The 16,977-nt window shown below is 38.7% G+C and overlaps 1 protein-coding gene across 1 annotated transcript in view; it reads left to right on the top strand.

The window, feature by feature from the left end:
* Positions 1–16,977, top strand: part of LOC129271332 (tyrosine-protein kinase receptor Tie-1-like) — a 31,982-nt gene that overhangs the window by 6,232 nt on the left and 8,773 nt on the right. Inside the window, exons 5-12 of the mRNA XM_064106659.1 lie at positions 6,084–6,359; positions 7,361–7,495; positions 8,544–8,696; positions 12,524–12,661; positions 13,110–13,265; positions 13,794–13,925; positions 15,222–15,578; positions 16,612–16,929. Coding sequence (XP_063962729.1) covers positions 6,084–6,359; positions 7,361–7,495; positions 8,544–8,696; positions 12,524–12,661; positions 13,110–13,265; positions 13,794–13,925; positions 15,222–15,578; positions 16,612–16,929 — 1,665 coding nt within the window. The remainder of the gene's footprint in view (positions 1–6,083; positions 6,360–7,360; positions 7,496–8,543; positions 8,697–12,523; positions 12,662–13,109; positions 13,266–13,793; positions 13,926–15,221; positions 15,579–16,611; positions 16,930–16,977) is intronic.

Below are 16,977 nucleotides of genomic sequence, written 5' to 3'. Positions count from 1 at the left end.
TTCTTTTTTTCATTAAAAACATCAAAATATGTACAGTTGAATACACATGTATATACAAAAATAGATCAAATACATAAGCATAGCAAATTAATATTGTAAGTGAGAGAAATAAATGAAAAATGGAACACCCGTAGAAAGCTTTTTTAAAAAAGCTTGTAAATGGCAGGAGTGTAAAAGTTAACACAATTATTATAATAATGATAATAATCATATTAGATGGCGCATGTATTTGAATTCAACGTCTTGCAACCCTGTCCCCACCCCATACCCCATCTCTCTCACAGGTAAAATTAAAAATTGATATAGGCTAAAATTTAAATTGAAATGAAATTAATATGTTAACAAAATAAACTTTAAGATTTTTTATTAAGTATTCAAAAATACATTCTCCGTAATACAAGTTGGTTATGAGTACTTTTACACGATTTCAGCGTTTAAACAAGCCCAAATTCTCTGCAACCTCTAGTTTGGCGTATAACCATTAACTAACATTGACAAAAACAGTAGATTTAATTAACTTTGTCTAAAACTAGGACAGCATTTCATTCACGCCAAACAGGGCAGCAGCAACTCCCATCTTTTAATGTAATTTGGTCTGATGCGGCCACCCCCCCCCCCCTGCTGAGAGAAAGAGAGAGAGAGAGAGAGAGAATAAAACACATTAAGAATAAAGCCACGTACTTCTGCAATGTCCTTATATTGAGTTCTTAATACATCTTTATACCTTCTCAATGTCATCATTCTTGTCACGACTGAAACCGTGGTTTTGATCGTGGAATAATTGTAGTGACCGTATCAGATCGTATTGGACCTTCTCAAATCAGTCGTGGCAAATGAATTAATACCGTTCCCACTGTCACGGATTACGCAACGATTCACACGGCGTATGAAAAGGGATGCTCCAGGCTGAATATATTTATATATTAATAAATAAAGTAAAATTCACAGAGCCAAATGCTGAAAATTTGATCAAAATCGGATAACAAATAATGAAATTATTGACTTTTAAACATTTGCATTATTCCGGTGAAACAGTTCAAAGCATGTCTTCATAAATATTCATTAGGTGGACTGATGGTGTCATATCCCCACTTGTTCTTTTGTATTTATATATGTATTATATGAAATTCGTTTATTCAAAATTGTTCTACCAAGAACTAAAATAATTGGATTGACAACTGATTAAGTGCATTAGTTATTTATTGCCGTAACTTATTTCATCATAATGGAGACACATCATTTACACATGTATGAAAAAATGAAATAATTATGATTTCATGCAATAACATAATAACAAGGAATGTGGAGGATGTGACATCATCATACTACCTAATAAATATTAATTACAATGTGCATATAACTGTTTTCACAAAATATTGCTAAACTGTAAAACTCAATAACTTCGTTATCTGTTATCCGATTTTAATGAAATTTTCAGCTCTTTGAATTTTACTCTATTCATTTAGATATAAATATCTCCAGTCTGGAGCACCCCTTTAATCGTAAAGTAATCGTAGTGATTTTATCGGATTATATCAGATCGATCGTGGCAATTGCATTGGACGTAGAAAAAATCGAATGGTTCAACAATTGTTGCGATCAGTTAGGAAAGGCCAATCGGGGCTTTCGTAAAAAATCGCACGACAGTGGGAGCGAAGTATTAACGTAGAAAAAAGGAACAGTTTAAAAGTTTTGGCGATCAGCTACGAAAGGTCAATCGTGGTGTTCGTAACGTATCGTACGATAGTGGGAGCGAGGTACTGACCAAACCTCTTCGGGTATACCTAATTCTGATTTTTTTAATTCAAATTACAACTATGAAATAATTGCATCATCTAAATCGTTTCCAACCACCCCTTGTTTTCAACTTACGGTATACATAAGGCGTGGGCCACGATCTATCATCTTACCTGTACGTCATCCGTAGCCTTGACATCATATCGAAGTTTCTAATCTATTCATTTCCTTTCCTGTTTTTATAAGCATTTACCGCCTTCCTAAACATTTGAAAAAATGAAAATATTGAATGTAGGTACGATTTCCAGCTGTTAAAACTTACAATTGAGTCATAAAAATGTTGAAAGTGTCAACTAAAACCTCTTTCTGGCTCCTAAAAATGGTGCCGATATGCGCCCACTCCTCTAATGTTGTTCTAAACTTTCGGGATATCGGTAGAGTAATGGTTCAATTAGACCCAAAGATGGCGTATTTTGTATATTGTTTCTAAATTATATCGTATGACCATCATTAATTCATGTTTCACATGAATACATAAATGTCATGTTCTGAAAAGCAAATCTGGAAAATTGTATCGATAAAACATTTATTGTTTTTTTTTATGGGGGCACACCCCCATTTTGCAGATTTATCACCATCATGATCTAATCATCATTTATGTCATCATCACCATCATCATCATCATCATCACCATCATCATCATCATCATCATCATCATCACCATCATCATCATCATCATCATCATCATCATCATCATCACCATCATCACCATCATCATCATCATCATCATCATCATCATCACCATCATCATCATCATCATCATCATCATCATCATCATCACCATCATCATCACCATCACCATCATCATCATCATCATCATCATCACCATCATCATCATCATCATCACCATCATCACCATCATCACCATCGTCACCATCATCATCATCATCACCATCATCACCATCATCATCATCATCACCATCATCATCATCATCATCATCATCATCATCATCACCATCATCATCATCATCACCATCATCATCATCATCATCATCATCACCATCATCATCATCACCATCACCATCATCATCATCATCATCATCATCATCATCATCACCATCTTCATCATCATCATCATCATCATCACCATCATCATCATCATCACCATCATCATCATCATCACCATCGTCATCATCATCATCATCATCATCACCATCACCATCATCATCATCATCACCATCACCATCATCATCATCATCATCATCATCCCCATCATCATCATCACCATCACCATCATCATCATCATCATCATCACCATCGTCATCATCATCATCATCATCATCACCATCACCACCTCCACCCCCACTGCATCCGCCGCCATCATCATCTTCATTAGCATTAGCAGCAGAAGTACGAATACAGTACCCCTTGACGCCAACGATAAAACTTCAGAATTTCCATTCCTGTATTTGAGGCTGTTTGTGGTTTAATGCTGTCAATTCACTTTTTTATCCAAATTATCTTCATTGTGACCCTTTACCACACATTGATCTGCTTAAGAATATATTGTCTTTTTATAAATTCGATAACCTTTTCCATGACGAATAACATCCTTGAACCATATCTTACCTTCGTGCAACGATGATTGCTGGAATTTAGACGATAGAAATTAGAGGGACTATGAACACATCGTAAATAAAGTGGACATAGGGTATCTCTGGAACATTTCTAAGTATTTCCGCAGTCGTAAATAAATGGATTTTCTTTTAATTAAAAGTGAACATTATTTGTCGTCAGTTTTCAGTCAACCGGCGGATAGTTGACCCGAGTTGACCTTTGTATTTTTTTTTCAACATATGTTTTTTTTTGTATGTGTGTGCGGTCATGCGCGCGCACACACAAAAAAGTGTGTGTGTGTGGATGTTGAAGATGTGTATGTGGGGTGCGCAAGTGTGGGGGTGTATGGGTGTGTGTGTGTGTGTGTGTGTGTGTGGGGGGGTGATTGTGTATGTTGGGTTGTGGATTCATATGTGTATATCTATATGTATATCAGCATGTATCGCCTTTCTTTGTTTTCATATTATGTATAAATTATGATTATAACATGTATAAGAGGTTTCGTTTCTTACTATTTGATTTAATGATATGGAGGTACCTATATTTGATTTAATTGATACAAAATAAAAAAATCATTGAAAAAATGTCTGTCACGGTGTAAATGGTGCACTGCACTTGTAGAAATAAATTGTGTTGCTTAAAGTTCACCCTCAGGTTGATCTCTCGTTGACGTTAACGGAAGCAATATTTGCCTTTCTGTTTTCGGAGGTTTTTCATTTCCGTATCCGGGCACTGCATGATTGTGAAAATATTGTATTCTTATTTCCAAACATAGCAAGTAAATCATTCCTATAAAACGATATATGTTCGCCAAGAGCAGAGAAAGGATGCCTTGCCCTAGATGATTATGATAATAATAATATTATGATAAATAATTAATAATAATTGTTTTGATTTTAGTTTTCGTCCTGTCTTGTCCAAGTGATTGTCTTTTCACACACTTCTGAACTCAGGGTTTGTTTTATACAGCAGGGGTATGATATAATATTTTTGTTGTTAATTGTCACATAATGAGTAGGCATAAAAAGCTTGACCCAAATAGTATTCTTTTTCATTGTACAAACCTTTTTAATTTACGATTTGAATTTCATTGATCAAAGCTATACTTTAATTAACTATTTATTGCAGGAAACCCATACTAACAAGCTTTGCTTTCCAGTGGGTTCCCTTTTTTCATTTCTGTATATTATATTTTTGTCTTTTGCCTTACATGGTAACTCTTGTTGAATTTTGGAATGAAAAAGAATAAATGCAATCAATCAATCCATCAATAATAATGATAATAATAATAACAATGAAAACAATGATAATATTTATAATGATAATAATAACAATAACGATAATTCTTATCGATAGAAATGACAAGGATAATAACAAAATCGTTGCTATGATTGTTGCAATAATAACAATAAATATAACAACATTGATAATAATAATAATCTACTGTTAATACGCCGGCAGTGTCTGGGAGTTTACGGACATATTATAAGCTTGATCATAGTATACTGGTTTCCCCGCAAAAAAGTAGTGCACATTCCCCACTCCCTGGGGGAACATTCCAGCAGGAGCTAACTCGCTTCAATCCCTTATTAAATTAATGGCAACACCCTCATTCTATCTAAGTCTTTGCTGCACATCTGAACAATAAAACACTATGATAAAAGTGGAGCTAACCTTTTGAAGGCAGCGCGTAGGAGGTAACGAAAGTTCAAAGTTATTCTTCGTTTTTAGATAGACCAACCCCTGATCGAAAGAGAAGTAACAGAAGTACTTGCACTTCTTTGGAGAGAATAAAAATCAAACTGGAAAATCCCGATAAAATAAAAATCAAATGAGTCTATACTCAATCGATTAGAAAGAAAAAAAGTAGACGATTGTGGAAGATTTCTTTTTAATATGATATCTAATACTCCCGAAAAGTAACCAAAACATTCAATTACCTAACTTGATGACTGATCGAAATTAATGAGGAATAACCATTTAGTAATAAATCTATTTACGACCTCAAATATGTCAAGATATAAAGCAAAGATTCAGATTTCCAGAATAGATCACCCAATCGTTTAAACACTTAAACATGAGATACAACAAAAAAATCACGATATTTGGGCCCTCGATAATGAAAAATTCCCGTTTTTTTTCCAATGAGTTAGCGAAAAATGCGACAATAATATTATCACGATATTCAAATTTTTAATACTCTGGAGGTGAATTCCAGTTAAGTTTCACTCAAATTACGAAACGAATTTTCCGTGTGAAAGGTCCGATGATTCTAAAGACGAATTGCAATCATCATTACAATGATGATTCAAGATTCACATGTGAAAAGACCCTTAGTCTGATCGATCTTAGCAAACTGTTTCAGTACACTGTACACGGGGAAAGCCTTGGAGTGTATTATGATTGATCTCTCAAAGAAACCATGCATATCCTCACCCTAAACACTACTTGATGGACATAATATTAGATATTGCGTCCCGCAAAAAAAAAAAATGCGTTAGGTCTACTACCGTTTCGTTCTCTCTGCTTATTAATTAATTGTATAAAGCATGCATAATCGTGCAAAACCATACAAAATAAATCCAAAATATATTATTATTTTTTATACATGAAATGTGCTTATATTTTGCGATGAGGACGTTATCACCATTGTAAGTATAAAATATTTGAATAGATTTGATTAGGATATACAATATAATCATATAGGTATCCATTTCTTTTTCTTTCAGCTAAAATAATTCCCACTAATGGAAGATTTACGAAAACAGTGAGCATTGGCGACGTTGATGTTACCATAGCAATGACCCTTCGCAGCTCTGCCGCCGTATCGACCAATCAGATTCAATGGAGGAAGAATGGCCAAGAGGCTTTAGAACACATGTCAGGATTGGCCAGTGTAACATTCAGACGACCAATCACGGATGCGGTTGCTGGCGTGTACGAATGCTACTATGCTAATGAGAGGAATCAAGCTCGTCATGGTATATTGAGGCTCATCGTGCGAGGTATGATTAGCATATCTTCAATTTTTAAATGATAAAATGGTAGACAAAGGTATTGGAAATAGCTGTGATGCATTTATGTTATTATAAGTTCCATCACTGAGCTGTTTTCTTTACTCTGATAACTAATATGTCTCTTATGTGATTGGTTTAAATAAACTTGAACTTGTTTTAGAAGACCTAGTGCGCGCAATTAGAAAATTAGAAAAAAAATGTTAGAATTATGTACCCGAAGTCACTTAAAACATCTAATCCACAGACCAGTACAGGCCCATTGCATGGCACTTACTTTAAATTTCGTGTTTTTTCTTGCCTGTTCCCTCGCAAGAGTGAATGGGTTCGGTTAATACCTCGCTTCTCCCACCAACAATCATAAAAAAATGAAGTGTAGAGGAGGATACACGAAATATTCCGTAAAATACATTGTGTCGTTTAAATGTGCAATATACACTAGAGACAGTTTTTAGTGAAATTCAAGTTTCCCCCCTCCATTTTACTGTATCATCTACTGTATTACTAATAATAACTGATAAGAGATAGATTTGCTTGCGTAATACTAACTACTTACTTTATCAAACGTTCCTAAGTGCGCCAGAAGAGCTGCATGATAAACTTGACTCAGAGTCACTGTACTGTGTAACTAGACTATTGTGAAAGCTAGTTTGATTAGTGAATTAAGCATGGACCATTCAAATAATTAGCAATCGATAATCATTATATACTTATATTCATTCTTTTTCTTAAAAATGAGAATGTTAACAAGCCAGTGCAGCTTTATAATCCCCCTGAGAGAATCATTAAAAAGAGTGAGTTTATGACGTAATAAGTTTATATCTGCTTTGAAATAGATATTACTGAACTCTAGTCTCCCCCCTTAAATAAAAGGCGAGTACTTCATGAATAGTTTATTCAGTGATTCAAATTATCTAATTTGCTATAAGCCAATCAGATGCAAGGATTTCTAGTTGCTCGTAACAATTTTTTTTATGGAATACACTCTCCAGATTGCCCGGCCGGTCGGTGGGACCCACCTCGTTGTTCTGGGATATGTGATGCTTGCTATAACGGTGGTGTGTGTGATCACGTGACAGGGAGGTGTATTTGTCCACCAGGTTTCTCTGGAGATCACTGCGAAGAAGGTAATTACTTCTCACCACTTTGATATCCTTGATATCCGAACAAGAAATTAAACAAATGGCCTTATCCTGAAATAAGTCACCTCTCTTCTCGTGTGTGTCAGTGTATGTGCGCTCGTTGTGTACAAAGTCAATGGGAAAGGAAAGAAGCCACCGCCGCTGACGAAATAAACGGCAGTGAATGGAGTGGTGACTTAAACCAGGATAATTCCAACGAAATATATTTACGGGTAGATTCTTGGCTTTTCAGTTTAACTTGGTACCTGGCAGGAATTTATTACTTGAAATGCCACCGCGCTGTAAAAGGCTGCGGGGCTAAAGACAGGGTAATAATATCAAAGTCCTTTGGAAGCGCATAGGGACGTTATGACATGTGATATGTGCTATACAAGAACTGCGGTATTATTATTTTTACTATTACTATTACTATTATTATTATTATTGTTATTATTATTATTATTATTTATCAAACCGAAATACAAATGCATTGTATTTATACTATGGTGAAAATTGTCTCAACTTTATCAGGACTCTTTAATCTTGGTGATACTGTTATAATCAACCATTAACTCGGAACGGGAAAATGTTGAATGGTATCCAGTTAGTGTACGCTGGATGTACTGTCAAATATCTGTAAGGGGTCTAACATCATCTAAAACATTTTTTTTTGGGGGGGGGGGGGGCAAGCGTCATGTAATAGTATCGTATTTTGTTGGAAGGTTAGTCTGTATCGCGTTAACATCAAATGAATTATTTTAATTTGAATACCTTCCCAAATCTGCCTGAAAACATTCAACAGGCCATCATTCTGTTTGTTCTGAATGATACGTGCTGATAAGGAATAGGTATGATGGGGCATTCATATCGTCTGGTGCTACAATCTGACTTCATTCTAAAGAAATCAGAGTTATTTTGTCTCCATTACATTCGAATAAATATATTGACAATAAAATGAAGTAAATTCAATTAAATTGAAATGTTATTTAATCAGTTTGAACAAGAGTTTCATGCGAGGCATATCAATATGTATACAAAATATTTAAATTTTCAGCCTGCGGTTTCAATCGATTTGGATATTCTTGTGATTATCGGTGCACATCATCGGTGGACGAGTCTGCCTCATGCCGAGGTGTTCAGTTTTGTCTTCCAGACCCTTTTGGATGCACCTGTAATGCTGGATTTAAGGGGCTTCGATGCGAAACTGGTAAGTCAGATCCGTGTACTAAAAATAAGTTTGTTGCTGTTAGAATGGGACATATTACTACTATATTTTATTAAGGTAAAGTTTGGCAGAAATCCGTTTCTGATAAAACTTTATGACAAAGATGGGATAACTCGAATTTGCAAACAAATACGGAGGATGCCATCAAACAACAAGGCAGTGTGACGAAGGCTATATCTCTATAACAAGACATGGTGGCAAAGATGACTACAACAAAACAGAATGACGATGATGATATCACTACACCAAGACAGGGTGACGAAGGTGATATCACTCCAACAAGACAATGGGACGAAGGTGATATCACTACAACAAGACAGGATAACGAAGGTGAAATCCCTAGAAGACAGGATGACGACGGTGATATCACCACAACAAGACAGGGTGACGAAGGTGATGTCACTACAACAAGACAGGGTGACGAAGGTGATATCACTATAAAAAGACAGGGTGACGAAGGTATTATCACTACATCAAGACAAGGTGATGAAGGGGATATCACTACAACAAGACAGGGTGACGAAGGCTCTATCCCTACAACACGATAGGGTGACGAAGGTGATATCACTGCAACAAGACAGGGTGACGAAGGGGATATCACTACATTAAGACAGGGTGGCGAAGGTGATATCACTACAAGACAGGGTGATGAACGCTATTTCCCTACAACACGACAGGGTGATGAATGTGATATCCCTACAACACGACAGGGTGACGAAGGTGATATCACTCAAACAAGACAGAATGACGAAGGTGATATCACTCCAACAAGACAGGGTGACGAAAGTGATATCACTACACCAAGACAGGGTGACAAAGGTGATATCCGTACACCAAGACAGGGTGACGAAGGTGATATCCCTACAACACGAGAGGGTGACGAAGGTGATATCACTCCTACAAGACAGGGTGACGAAGGTGATATCACTCCAACAAGACAGGGTGATGAAGGCTTTATCCCTACAACACGACGGGGTGACGAAGGTGAAATCCCTACAACACGACAGGGTGACGAAGGTGAAATCCCTACAACACGACAGGCTGACGGAGGTGATATCCCCACAACAAGACAGGGTGAAAAAGGTGATATCACTCCAACAAGACAGGGTGACGAAGGTGAAATCACTCCTACAAGACAGGGTGACGAATTTGATATCCCTACAACAAAACAGGGTGACGAAGGTGATATCACTCCAACAAGACAGAGTGACGAAGGTGATATCACTCCAACAAGACAGGGTGACGAAAGTGATATCACTCCTACAAGGCAGGGTGACGAAAGTGATATCACTCCTACAAGACAGGGTGACGAAAGTGATATCACTCCTACAAGACAGGGTGACGAAGGTGATATCACTACACCAAGACAGGTTGACGAAGGTGATATCACTAGAACAAGACAGGGTGACGAAGGTGATATCCCTACAACAAAACAGGGTGACAAAGGTGATATCACTCCAACAAGACAGGGTGATGAAGGCTTTATCCCTACAACACGACAGGGTGACGAAGGTGATATCCCTACAACAAGACAGGGTGACGAAGGTGATATCCCTACAACAAAACAGGGTGACAAAGGTGATATCACTCCAACAAGACAGGGTGATGAAGGCTTTATCCCTACAACACGACAGGGTGACGAAGGTGATATCCCTGCAACAAGACATGGTGACGAAGGTGATATCACTCCAACAAGACAGGGTGATGAAGGCTTTATCCCTACAACACGACGGGGTGACGAAGGTGAAATCCCTACAACACGACAGGGTGACGAATGTGAAATCCCTACAACACGACAGGCCCTACAACACGACAGGGTGACGAATGTGAAATCCCTACAACACGACAGGCTGACGGAGGTGATATCCCCACAACAAGACAGGGTGACAAAGGTGAAATCCCTACAACAAGACAGGGTGACGAAGGTATTATCACTCCGACAAGACAGGGTGACGAATGTGATATCACTAGAACAAGACAGGGTGACGAAGGTGATATCTTACAACGAAACAGGGTGACGAAGGTGATATCACTACACCAAGACAGGGTGATGAAGGCTTTATCCCTACAACACGACAGGGTGACGAAGGTGATATCCCTACAACAAGACAGGGTGACGAAGGTGATATCCCTACAACAAAACAGGGTGACAAAGGTGATATCACTCCAACAAGACAGGGTGACGAAGGCTTCATCCCTACAACACGACAGGGTGACGAAGGTGATATCCCTGCAACAAGACATGGTGACGAATGTGATATCACTCCAACAAGACAGGGTGATGAAGGCTTTATCCCTACAACACGACGGGGTGACGAAGGTGAAATCCCTACAACAAGACAGGGTGACGAAGGTATTATCACTCCGACAAGACAGGGTGACGAATGTGATATCACTAGAAAAAGACAGGGTGATGAAGGTATTATCACTCCGACAAGACAGGGTGACGAATGTGATATCACTAGAACAAGACAGGGTGACGAAAGTGATATGACTCCTACAAGACAGGGTGACGATGGTGATATCACTACAACAAGACAGGGTGACGAAGGTGATATCACTACAAGACAGGGTGACGAAGGTGATATCACTACAACAAGACAGGGTGACGAAGGGGATATCACTGCATCAAGACAGGGTGACAAAGGTGATATCACTCCAACAAGACAGAGTGACAGAGGTGATATCCCTACAACAAGACAGGGTGACGAAGGTGATATCTTACAACGAAACAGGGTGACGAAGGTGATATCACTACACCAAGACAGGGTAACGAAGGTGACATCCCTACAACAACACAAGGTGACAAAGGTGATATCACTACAACCAGACAGGGTGCCGAAAGTGTTATACATCAGGACTGGGTGACGTAGGTTATATTATTGCAACAAGACAGGGTGACAAAGGTGATATCACTGAAGGAGAGGGTGACGAATGTGAAATACTAGTAACTGCAACAACTCAGGGTGACGAAGGTGATAAAAACTGCAACAAGAAAGGGTGACGAAGAAGATGCTTCTACAACAAGGGAAAATGGCGAAAGTGATATCACTACAACAAGACAGGGTGACGAAGGGGATATCACTGCATCAAGACAGGGTGACAAAGGTGATATCACTCCAACAAGACAGAGTGACAGAGGTGATATCCCTACAACAAGACAGGGTGACGAAGGTGATATCTTACAACGAAACAGGGTGACGAAGGTGATATCACTACACCAAGACAGGGTAACGAAGGTGACATCCCTACAACAACACAAGGTGACAAAGGTGATATCACTCCAACAAGACAGAGTGACAAAGGTGATATCCCTACAACAAGACAGGGTGACGAAGGTGATATCACTACAACCAGACAGGGTGCCGAAAGTGTTATACATCAGGACTGGGTGACGTAGGTTATATTATTGCAACAAGACAGGGTGACAAAGGTGATATCACTGAAGGAGAGGGTGACGAACGTGGAATACTAGTAACTGCAACAACTCAGGGTGACGAAGGTGATAAAAACTGCAACAAGAAAGGGTGACGAAGAAGATGCTTCTACAACAAGGGAAAATGGCGAAAGTGGTATCACTACAACAAGACAGTTTAACAAAGATGATATAACTGCAACAAGACAGGGTGGGGGAAATGGTCTCATTCATAAAATACAATGCTATGAAAATAATCCTACCCAAAGGAGACTTGGATTGAGACGGTATCAAATCTGATGAATAGTGACGAAGAGAACTCCATTCTATGAATGTATTGAAACAAAAATATGGACTCTCTCTCCCCTTTTTCCTTTTTTTTTCGTTTTCTCAGATTGTGATGCTGGTCAATATGGCGCAGGATGTCTCCAAACATGCCACTGTGCTTCTGGTCAGTGTGACCGTTTCACTGGTCAATGTCTCGGATTACCTTCCGGTTGTTCTCGTGGTTGGTCAGGAGTGAATTGCCAAGGTTCGTAAAGAGTAAACAGTCAATTTTGCTGTGCACTGGGAGAGGGATGGCGTCACTGTGGACTTACCTTTGAAATCTCATAATTTATATCGAAAAGATAACTCGTAAAATAAGGGCAGATTTTACAATAACGTTGTCAGTGTGTCCAAATGCGAATCCGGTGATAGGCTATTGTTCGCGAGCACATCACACAGTAGCTAAAGGTGCAATGCCTTTGCATAGATGTTGCAGTAAGAAAATAGTAATATCAGCAGGAGTAGGAGGAAGAGGAGGAGGAGTAATAGTAACAGAGTAAGAAGTAGCAGCAGCAGCAACAGCAATTGTTAATGTAATGTCAAAATAGAGCAGTAGAAAGGAAGTCACGTTACATTATTATTTACATTTTTATTCAACTAGATTATAACTTGATATCACATTTCATTTGTTTCGTTTTTATCACTACTTTTAGTTCCTGATAACTGTCCACAGGGATATTATGGACCAGCATGCCTCAGTAAGTGTTACTGTAAAGACAACGCAGCGTGTGATAAGGTAAACGGAAAATGTCCTCAGAGTAAATGCGCCCTTGGGTATACTGTGTATGACGGTGGTCAGCATTGCTCGGGTAAGGCCCATTCTATTTCTCATACTCTTCTGCATGTATGTTGTTTATATATGTAATTTATGTGATGGTGTGCGTATGTATGTGTGTGTGAGAAAAGGGGGTTGGGGGTGCAAATATGTCTGAAGAGGAAAAAGTGAGTGTTTGCTTGTTTTGAAGCGAGTGCAATGGGAATAGCAAATAGGAACTGTGTTGCTTGAAAGTAAAATGAACGTCCTCGGATCTCTAGCCGTCGGGTTTTAATCTATTCCTATGGCGTTCCGAGGACAATGAAACAAGAGAAAAATGAAAGTGTCCTCTGATCTTGGATGTTATAGTAACAAGAGTATCTAAATCATAGAATTAGACATGAATGTGTTCTTTTTGGAGTGAGCGCGGGGGGGGCTTATTTTGCGGAAGCCGGTGTTGTAGAAGACTTCGTTATTGTGATGAAATTCCTCATTGAAAGTATAAACAAGTAAAGTAACAAAATAACTCGTGTAAAGTAACGAAACAGATCCGTAACGTCATAAAATCATTATTCTGAAACAGGATGCCGCCCCGGTGCATTTGGGGTCGATTGCTCAGAGAGCTGTCCATGCCATGACGATGCATGTCACCCAGAGACAGGGGAATGCAATGGGAGATGTTTTGATCAGTTCATCAAGCCTACATGCCAAGCAGGTAAGATCAGGGCTTTCTACTGTATATTATGGGTGGTGCTATGGGGGAAGGGTGACCGCCCATATAATTTCCAAGTGCTAGAAATAAAGAGAGAATGGAAAACAAAGAAAAAGGGAAGAAAAGAGAAAAGAAGAGAATTGAAAAGAGAAACCAAGGAGTTTAATCTAATATCCCTATTATACAGTTGTATAATTGAGAAAAGGCAGTCACAACCACATTAAGGTCATTTTGCCTCCTCTCCTATAAAAGGGGAACAAAAATGCCACCCTTGTACCATAAAATGAATAAATAAATAAGATCTTGTATTGGCTCAAAGGACTCAAAATTCTAAATACATAAAACATATAAAACCATATAGTTGGAAACGGTGATATTCTAGATCATTACATTTCAAACATTTTACTGGCGCAAATGATTATTGATATTAAACAGTGCGTCCCAGAAAAAACGAAACTGATATTAAGCGATGATTTATCATAACTTAATCACAAATACAATAGACAAATGACCTACCAATGTACAGCTTAGAATCTCCTCTTTCATCTGATATTACTTAGATTATTCCCCATTCACGCATGAGTGAGCAAAAAAAATTTGAAGAAAGGATACCAAAAACTCATTCGGCGGGGGGTATCTGAATTTCAAAAAGAAAATCACATGCCCAAAAAATTCAATATCTTCTCTTTTATTTGATACCTTAATCACAAAAAATGGTCAAGAAGTAAAAAGTTATGTTCCCTCGAAACAATGCTTGTATTTCCATAATTTCATTAAATAAACGTGTTTTCACCGGTTTCCCACAGAAGCTATCGCATGGTTAACGATCGTCAACAAAACGGAGTGTCAAGTGAGTTTGAACGCTAGCCTGTAGAACCTCTTAATTTTATGAAATTATTGAAATTCAAGCCTTATTTCAAATAACCAGAACTTTGTTATTTCTGGACCATTTTCTGTAATTGAGTTATCAAATTAAAGAGCAGATATTGAACTTTTTAAAAATGTTGTTTTCTTTTTGAAACCCAGATACAGCCCGCCAAATTACTTTTTGGTATCCCCTCTTCAAATTGTTTTTGCTCACTCATGCGTAAATGAGAAATAATCTAAGTAATTTGAGATGAACGAGGAGACTCTAAGCTTTACAATGGTAGGTCATTTGCATATTGTATTTGTGATTAAGTTATGACAAATCATCGATAAATCTCGGTTTCGTTTTTTGTGGGACGCACTGTATATTGTTTTTAGACCACTTATGAGGTTTATGCCTTCCCAACATCATTTCTCTTTATTATACTCAAGGTATCTCGAGCTTGACAACAACTAGAGTGAATACAGGACAAACTGCTATCTTTAACTGCACCATCACATCGTCAAAATCACCCTTGGCATCCACGTCATCATCATCATTGTCCTCGGCGTCGTTGACGAGAAACCCATCTGCCATTCTTCCATCAGCATCCACCGTCCTCCTCTACCGCATCTCCGGTGGCGAGACACAGACGGGTGTGCTCCGGCTTGGCACCGTGGTTGAGCCCGGCAGTGAGACTGTCATGTTCGGTGTGGATGGTATACGTCCCGACGAGACAATGAGATGCGTTGTTAGCGGTGCCAATGGAGAGGTTCTGGCACAAAGAGAGATTCCCGCGGAGGCATACAGTAGGTCAAAGCATATGGAGTTTACGATTTACCATGGTAGCTTTTATGCTGGTGGGTCCTAAAGCAACGTAAATTCTAAATCACACGTCACTCGTAATGTTTATTATGTCCCGAGATGTACGGTACGTTCTAATGAAGTATTAGCGAGTTTTTGCACCACGACGCCAAACAAATTCAAGAACAAAGCAAATGTATTGAAAATGCCGATCAAATGACGATGAACAGCTGGGAGGGCTTTGGCGAAAATTGGTGAACCAGAACAGCAGCTCGTCCCAAGTTTCGGAGCTAACAAAAAATTACAATTATTTCGTTTGTCCAAAGTCCTGGACGAAACTCCTGTTTTGATTCGCCAACTTTTGACATAGACTTCTTGGTTGCTCTTTGTCATGAAGGGTATTTGACCATACACTTTCTATGTTCCTGAAAGCATTCTGCGTCGCGATGCAAAAGCTCCCTATTCTCAAAGCAGACTAGGTTTCTTTAGAGAGCACCTTCTTGTCACGTTTAAGGAGCAGACGCTTTTAAAATTTTCATGTCATGAAAACAAGATGGGACGAGTTTGGTGTCCCACTGCCCAGACTACAATTTGCTTGGATTTGTGTGTTCTATGAAGCCAACGTCCTGTAAGTTGATTACATTTTCCTGAATGTAAACCACAGGAGAGCATTTCATTAATATATTTCTCTGGCAAGTCGTAGGATCTGACAAATTTTCAAGATTTTGATAGGCTGAGAGGGACTGTTAGTATGGTAACTGTCGGATAAAACAGGACTTTTGTTGGATAAAATGTTCGACATAAAATTTCATGAAATGCCCCCCCAACCAGTGTGCCGAATTAGGGTAGTTACATTTGGCTTGACGAACTGACTTTTTTGTAGATGTTACCGTAGTTTGATTTCGAGCTAATAGTTATCCAGTCTTATAATTGGTCTTGTATAATTAAAACATACAGTATATATATGCCTATTTAGTGGACATGTATCAACCACATGTATACAGAAAAATAATTAATTTACTTTCAATAATATTACAGTTCTACCAGAGATGAAGAACCCGCCTGTCATAACGGAGCAAACAGCCACCAGCATTTCTCTGCGATGGCAACCATGGGGCGACGCTGGGCAAGAACGGATCGGAGAACCTCCTCTCGTCGCTTACGTCGTGCTCTACCGCCAAAACGGAAGCCGCGCGTGGATGAGAGGTGATCGCGTCCCGGCGACGCGCACATCGGCAACACAGCTTGACCTTCGACCCCACACGTGGTATGACGTCAGTGTGGCGGGAATAAGGGAGGGGCTAGGAGGTGAAGGAGTACCCAGCCCTTGGACTACTGTGCGGACTCTCTGTAAAGGTAATTAGTCTATAATGGACCCAAACGATCACAATCGAAAATTATAAT

The sequence above is a fragment of the Lytechinus pictus genome, chromosome 11 (assembly GCF_037042905.1).
Source record: "Lytechinus pictus isolate F3 Inbred chromosome 11, Lp3.0, whole genome shotgun sequence".
NCBI lineage: Eukaryota > Metazoa > Echinodermata > Echinoidea > Temnopleuroida > Toxopneustidae > Lytechinus > Lytechinus pictus.
Note: the sequence above shows the minus strand (reverse complement) of the source record. Positions and strands in the feature narration are given on the sequence as shown.